The following is an 8,331-nucleotide window of genomic DNA, read 5'->3' as shown; positions in this document are numbered from 1 at the left end:
CTGAGTGATTGATCCTCGTTGAAAAGTGGCCGTTGGTTATCGGCGCCCGATGTTTGGTTTTGTCGCTTCCGCCAATACGACAAAAGTGTATGATGTGACTTATTTATAAGGTCATCAAGCTTTATTACAACAATTAAATCATAATTAAGGAACTTAAGTATGATTAATTAAAAGAACATTTTCAAAGGTGCAATTGAGCTAGCAACCTTAATTTTATTTTCTAAAGCAAATATTTTTCTTTTGTTGCTTATCTAACATTTTCATTTTGCGCTATTTTTTTAGAGCAACTATCCTATCATTTTATTTGATATGGACCGTAAATAATAATGATTCCTAACATTTTTATTTTCCAAGTTGTTTTGGTCCATATCCTAACTTATCATTTTTTGTATGGCATTTTTTAGGTGACTATTTAGGTTCAAAAAATCATATATATAAAATGTAGGCGAATATTCAATAAAAACATGTAATTTATTATTAAAATTGGTAAATTTTTGACAAATATTATCAATTTAATCCTATCTATGTAAAAAGTAAGGGAAATTTTAATCAAATGGGTATATATATATATATAGATATAGATATGCCCATTTCATTAAAAGTATATTAAGAAAATGGCCAAAAAATAACCATTTGGTGAAATTTCCCCCCTAAAAATCCCTTCGAGCTGAACACCATAATGGTAAGAAATTTAAATGTGGAGAGTTATGGTTTAGCTCGTGCACAACTCACAATAGGGGTAGAAGCCAACTTCTCAAAGGTGAAAGCCCACATGTTTACATGAATGCCCACATCTCAACGTTTAACCATCTTTCCTTTCATAGTGTGGGAGGGAGGCACATTAGCCTCACTTATTGAAGAAGGTGGTGACGTCCTCACACTCCCTACCACAACACACATCCCTATTCATCCGATACGGGGTAGATATTTTTCTATTTTTTATTAATCATTTTTTATATTATGTACAGATTTCATTTATCTAAATTGTAAAATGAAATACTTTCATTAAATATTTTTTATATAAATCATTTTTTTTTTGTGAGCTTGGTGGGATATTTTCATTCATTCATTTTTAAAAGTAGGTTACAACCATAATAGATGTTCAATGGCCTCAACTCGACCATTGGGAAACCAAGTATGTTAGCCACCGAACCACATTGTATGCCATCCAAAACCTTAAAAGTTTAAGTTTGTCAAACAAAGCTTTATATGAATGAATGCCTGGAAAACATTTGTCACCTAAATAGCTATAGTAAGAAATGCTAGCCAACATATACATCAAGAAAATTAGACAAAATAGAAACAATCATATCCATACTAACAACTAATCACTAGAGGACTCCACAGGAGTTGGGTCCTCAACATTGGAGCCTGATAATTCTGACTCAAGAAGGCACATGATGTAACACTCAATGAAACGTAGACGAGAATTTTGCTGCTGAATTTGAAATTGAATAAGTTGAAATTCTTTCTGAATTTCCTGAAAACCTGGGTCCTCTTTGATAGAACCTGCAGGAAAGGTCATGATAGCTTTGGCCATAATACTTTTTATCAACCAATAGAGATGAACTATCTGCTTAGTCGTGCAACCATGAGAATGACCCGGATCGGGGATGAGGACACACCAATCTTCAATCTGCACCTCAGCTTCGGCTCGCTGATTTAATTTTGTTTTCCATGATAAGATCATTTGCTTAACTTGGGTTGGGGTTCCAGTGTTGTAAGTTTGAGTAGTCCCACTGATAATTCAAACATCTAACCTACGATTGCTTCTTCTCGGTGGCCGAGTGGAGGAGGAACCCTTATCACTGCGACTCCCCAACTGATGTGTACGACCTCAACCCCCATTTCTGAACGAACTAGAACCTGGGGTTGGGCAAGCCATTTGAATTCCCAACCAAACAACTAAACTAAAAATTGACACCCAGACAGAACAAGCCACAGTCCAGACCCAGACCGATAGCTCATAAGTAGGGTGATGACCAAAATTATAAAAACCTGATACAATAGCACAAAATAGAAGCAAGAAATAAGCAATGCCAGGCTCAGGCCTTTCAAATTGACTGAAGGTCAAATAATACGGCCATATTCGGTGCTCAAAACTGAAAACCAACACCCCGTGCTCAAGTAAATAAAGATACAGATAAATATCAATAATAACCTGCCTCTTTAAGATAAATATTCTACAGACCAACTCCCTAAACCAAATAACACTAAGATACACACCAAACATATAATAAATTAAATACATAAAATTAGAATTCAATCCCCAGGCTTAATGTCAACAAACCAATAAGAAAACCATTATTGACCAACAATAATTCTTTTCTATTTTTATGAAAATACTCCACCATTCATTTAGATAGTATAATTTTCTCTCACTTGAATGCAAAGTTTCATCTTTCCTTTACTCCACTTTTAGCTTGTGGACTTGATTTTTTCTGCTTTAAATATTTAAAGCCATCATACATCATTACCTTCACTTTAGACATGTGGTCTTGATTATCCCTGTGTTTAACTCCATCATACATCATTACCTTCACTTTGGACATGTGGCCTTCATTATTCCTGCGTTTAACTCCCTCATACATCATTACTTTGTAGATTACATATATAATAATGTGCCTTGATTGTGGTTCTATCCGTTAAATTTATCATCTTTCTTTTCATATGGTAGATTTGACTATTCACAAATCTTTGTAGCTAGATCTGGTTTGTTGTACCTAATTTCGATGTGGTTTAGAGAGGAATTGACGGGATCGTTAAAAGTGGTTGAAATTTGGGTTAAAAAAAATTAAAAAATCTTGTAATAATATTGTTTGAATCATATTTTTTTAACGATGGAAATTTAACACTATTAAATTTTTTAAAACATTTAAAATTTAAATTTACAGAAATCTCAACAAAATTTTATCAAAATCTTACAGAAATTTCCATATTTTTTAAAAAGACAATGTTATTAAATTACTGCATTTCAATTAAACCAATCAATTATGAGATGTGGTTGTGACTGTGATACGTGGTATAATTTTGTGGTGTATCCCATCCCATCAAAGCTCTTATAATTGATTTTGAAAAAGTGAGATACGGATGACTAAGTTTTATTTGTCTCCTCTGGAACAAACATCTTTTTGATAATCTTTTTCTTCTGGGTATATTATTTATATTTGGCAAAATAATTTATATTATAAATAGATTTGAATAAATGGATTTAAAATTTTCAATTTTTGGAATATTCTAATTTTGTAATATTAATTTATAATTTTTATTTAATTAGATATAAATTTATAATTTTAGTTTTTTTAATTGATATAGAATAAAATTGATTAGAAAAGATGTTGGAGATAAAAAAGGAAATATCTCATATTTAATATTTAATACGGTTATTTTTGCACATGCCAGAGAACCATGGCGTTAAAATAGCCAACATTGATATTATTATTAGGGGCATTTATTCAATCATAGTCTAACTCTTTTAAGTTTTGGTCTTTTTGTCGATGTAATTTTTGGTAATTTTTGCCCAAAATCAAGCAGGGATTTGTTGGAATCACCATGTTAAGTCTGCATAATCCTAGTGTTCCCAGGTTCCAGGGTGCTGAATTGATTCATGCATTAAAAAAAGTGTTTTTAACAGAAAAACACTATAACCTAGCAAAAAAATGTACCCTGGGATTTTGACTAAAAAATCCAAAAAGTAGAAACGTTAAACTGCACTATAATAAAGTTAAAATACCCTACTTTGATATCACTAGTAATGTGATTGATTGACTCCACACTGCATGAATTTCATTAAAATGATCCACCCTAAATACCATAAATACAAGTAGAAGTGATCTTTGGTTTCATCTTTTAAGAGATTCAAATGACTCTTCTCATCTTCCTGTGATTCATATTCCTTCTACATTAATATCTATAAGAATATTTACAATGTACCTCAATGCATAAAGATCAGGCATCTAACACATATACAAACTAGATGAAGAGAAGAACAAACACAAATTTGTATATAAGTGAAATATGAATTTGGTCAAATCAATGAGAAGATTAATAAAGTTGTACACAACTTAATAAAAAACCAAAACTACCATTATTTCAATAACAAATACAGAAATGAAGACAAACTTAAAACTAGTTTCAAGATTTGAGGATTATCTATTCTCATTGCTATTCAAAGTTGATGGCTAAGCATTGTTCATGATGACCTTGAACTTCTAAATCTCTCCCTTTCACCCTGCAATGTTTGAAATACAGATATAAAGATAAAACTAATTTCAAAACCTAAGAATTACCTAAACTAATTGATAACTAAACTTTGTACATATTCCTATGGTTTCAAAATTGATAACTAAACTTTATTCATAATGATTTAGACCACCTACATTTCTACCTTTTAGTCACAAATTATTTCAATTAAATTACAACTTGTAACATAGCCACAGAAAAATGTTAGAAACTTGGCTTCTTTTTATCTTTGAAATTTAAAAAAAAACCACAACGTCTAAATTTTCCTAAAAGAAACCCACAATCTCTCTGGTCGTTATATGGCACTGAAATGTTAGAAACTTGGCTTCCTTTTATCTTTGAAATTTAAAGAAAAAGCCACAACGTCTAAATTTTCCTAAAAGAAACCCACAATCTCTCTGGTCGTTATATGGCACTGTAATTAGGAAGATCCTATTCACTAGTGATTCTTCTTTTGAATTAATCAATGTATATAATAGCGTTGCACTAATAATGGCCGTTGGTTGGTCAGTCCTTTCAATTTGGAATAGAATCATTTTCTTTCAAATATACATCATCCAAAACTCACAAGTAATGTCGATGTGATTGACGATAGGCCCATGTCATGATAGAATAATTGCTATAAGGACTGCAACCACTTGGCTAAATATTATTAGCAGCTCATGCATGGCATCTTACAGCACATGTAATATCGGATGGGCTAAGGTTGTTGAGTCGTTATTTGGCCCCTCAGGTTGAATAAAGTTTGAATAATTTGAAAGTTGGTTGGCAGCACGACAATATTGCTTGATGAAGTCTCTGTTACTAGAAATTGCTTGATAAAGTCTCTGTAACTAGAATATTCTCAGGTAGGGCTTAATAGCCTGAATACCATTAGGGTTACATTGTGTGAATCAGTACCATAGGAAAAAAATTGACAATTACACCACAATGAACCATCAAATTTCCATTTTTATTGTATCAAGAGCTTTATAAGGTCAGTTTTATGTGCCATTCTCTCAAACAGGAAAGGAACCGAAAGGCTTCAACAATTTTATGATGATTTTTTTACTAGAACAGAGGAATGTTGACAGAAAGCGTCCTTCAAATTTTGCAGCCAATTAAAGTCACCCCAAAACATGAACATCATGGCGTGGTAAAGTAAAGAGACATGGATCATGCTAAAGTATAAGTCCAAAATTCTCCGTGACACAATGAATGTATTGATTGGTGTGATGATCACTCATACAAAAAAGGAAATGGATGGTCATCCATTAAACTAACCAACCATAAGCTTCCACGAGCTAAGGGGAGGTGCATATATATCTGCAAACCCTTCTCAATTTTTGGACTTCTAGTTGTGTAGGAATTCCCCCAGGCTAGAGTAGAGTCTGTATATAGGCTGATTTCTACTGAGAACAAAATGAAAGAGAAATGTAGGACTATTGTGGTGGCTGTGGATGAATCCGAAGAAAGTATGAGAGCACTGTCATGGGCTTGTAAATATCTCTTGCCTGCACGATGCCCACATGGAGATAGCACCCAACAGCAACCCTGCAAATTCATTCTTGTTCATATCCAACCTGATACTTGCTTTGCTGCTGGCCCCGGTATATGTACACACAGTATAGTTATATATACAGCTATATATATAAAATATTAAATCTGATGTTTAGTTGTTCCTATGGTGTTAAATCACAGCCTACATAGTGAGCGAGGCCGTTGTAAATCTTCTGGAGATGGATGCAATCAGGACTACCCAAAAGATCTTCAAGCGAGCTCTCTGTATCTGTAGAGAAAACAATGTGAGTATTACCCATGTTTTACAAAATCTATTGCAAATGATTCACTTTGGATAATAATAACAGTTATAGTAACCACAATACTGAAATTCAGGTGAAGGCAGAGACAGAGGTGTTTGTGGGTGAGGTCAAGCAGAAGTTGTGTGAAGCTACTTGCAAGTTGGGAGCCGATATTCTTGTGATGGGTAGCCATAGCCATGGTTTTTTCAAGAGGTATGTGCCTGCTGTCAAATTTCTGGGTTGTCTGTTTTTTCTGTACATAAGAATGAAAGGGCAGTTGGGTAAATCTGAGGAATTTGGTGGTTGTGCATGGATTCAAGCAAACTAGATTCTGATTGAATTGATTAGCATGTGCAGGGTTATTATGGGAAGCTTAAGTGACTACTGTTGTCAAAATTCACCCTCCCCTGTTGTGGTGGTGACCAAGAACGTCTGCAACAATGGGAAAAGATGGTGAATACTCTGTGGGGGAGTCTGAGTTTTATATCATGGAGAGAGAAAAGAGAAATTAATAAGGCCATAGTTATGGCCTTATGATTAACTGCTGTTATTAGGGTTATTGCCATCGACTGGCTTGGTGCTGTATAAAGATCCATTCTTATTCATCATCGGTCACAGAGTTCTAGGCAATTACACCTGGAACGAAATTCTGGATGTGGTACGCCATTGTAGTTGTCGGAGACTCCATATATGCAGATCTCTGAAACTGCCTCTGGTAGCATGTAAATAATAATACCACTCCTTTTCTACTGTGTAGAGTGCCATACGGGATGATTATAATTAATTAGTGATGAAGAACTTACTAGATTATTCTAGTGGGAATCTTTCAAATCGAAAGACCACTGATTTTTCCTGTTCACATGGAAGATAAGGAGATGTCATGGTGTTTGCGATATGCTTTAAATTTCGACATTTGTGATAATGCCATGCTCATACTAGTGAGTTCAATGTAATCGACAACTATAAGTTCTTGTCTAATAATTGTTGAAAGTTTTTTATTTTAATTTAAGGTCTATGATGTTTTATTGATTTTTATTTTATTTTATTGATTTTTATTTTATTTTTTTAAGTGATGGTTCAAATTAATTATTAAAGAAATATGTTTAGTATATGTTTATTAAGAGTTGTATTGTGTTATAAAGTTTGTTAGACTGTATTGATTTTTAATAAATTTAAAAAATTAGATTCATGTCAAAGTGGCTTTCCGCTCACTAATTTCTTAAGGATTTGAGATTATTCCAATTTTAATAAGCTCCTCCATGATAAGTTCCTCATTATTATTTATAACATTAATTTATATAAGCAAATTTTATTTAGCAAAATGGTCTATTACTTTTAATAAATTTAAAAAATTACACCAATTTCCTAGGGATTTGAAATTATTCCAATTCTAATAAGTTCCTCCATGATAAGTTCTCATTATTATTTGTAACATTCATTTATATATAAACAATTTTTATTTTGCAAAATGGTCCATTTTACAATAAGATGTGTAATTTTATTTATTTATTTTTTATTAATCTCAAGTTAAAATTGACCCACAACCTTTTATAGATGGCTAATCAGGTAAATATGTGCATTAGTAAGTCATTCTTCGTGTTGCAATAATTTTTTTGTTATATTTATGAAGCTTTCGACTATATCAAAGTAATATTTTTAATGTGATTGTACTAGTGTTTATAAATTTAGCAACCACAACATTAATCTTAATATACAAGTAATATAAATCTATTGCTAAACTTCTATTTTTTCTATAGTACTTCTATCATCATCCACATATGAGTTCCTTTTAGCCAACAATGTCATAGGGAGAACAAAGAAGCATGGTCCATGGGAGATGTATAAAAAACATAACAAAGAAAGATACATAAAATATTGAAACATAATTAATTAAGTAAGAAATGAATCTAACAATTAGAAGTCAAGCAAAATAATTAAAAAATGGAAATTGAAGATAAATCTTTTAATTATTATTTAAATAAAGAAATAAATTTTTAGAATTAAATACATAAAAATTTAAGATAAATTAGTAATGTTGAAAGGTTTAATCTATAGTTTTGTATGAAGGCGACTTGTGATTTTGTTACTGCTCAGTGAAATTGACATGTGTCCTATAAAAAAATATTCTAAATAAAAAACAATGTCTACTATAATAAAAACAAAATGATTATACATATTTGGATAGTTTTGAGTAAAACTATTGTAAAACATCAACAATCTCATTCTCATTGTGCTTACTTGGTCCATTGTTTAATATTACAATGGACTATGAAAGAGATGTGATAAAAACATTTCACTTTCACTCTTT

At 32.0% G+C, this 8,331-nt stretch overlaps 1 protein-coding gene across 1 annotated transcript; it reads left to right on the top strand.

Moving 5' to 3' along the window:
• Window positions 1-5,539: 5,539 nt before the first annotated feature.
• LOC149237972 (uncharacterized protein C167.05-like) lies at window positions 5,540-7,027 on the top strand. The gene is made up of 4 exons (XM_089366896.1): window positions 5,540-5,831; window positions 5,923-6,026; window positions 6,118-6,236; window positions 6,381-7,027. Exons 1-4 carry the CDS (start codon window positions 5,645-5,647, stop codon window positions 6,478-6,480), a joined length of 510 nt encoding a protein of 169 aa, XP_089223022.1. The 5' UTR covers window positions 5,540-5,644; the 3' UTR covers window positions 6,481-7,027.
• The last annotated feature ends 1,304 nt before the right edge of the window (window positions 7,028-8,331 follow it).

This window comes from Pinus tabuliformis, chromosome 8, assembly GCF_031772625.1.
Source record: "Pinus tabuliformis cultivar Carrire ecotype Pingquan chromosome 8, CPIR1, whole genome shotgun sequence".
Classification (NCBI taxonomy): domain Eukaryota; kingdom Viridiplantae; phylum Streptophyta; class Pinopsida; order Pinales; family Pinaceae; genus Pinus; species Pinus tabuliformis.
Note: the sequence above shows the minus strand (reverse complement) of the source record. Positions and strands in the feature narration are given on the sequence as shown.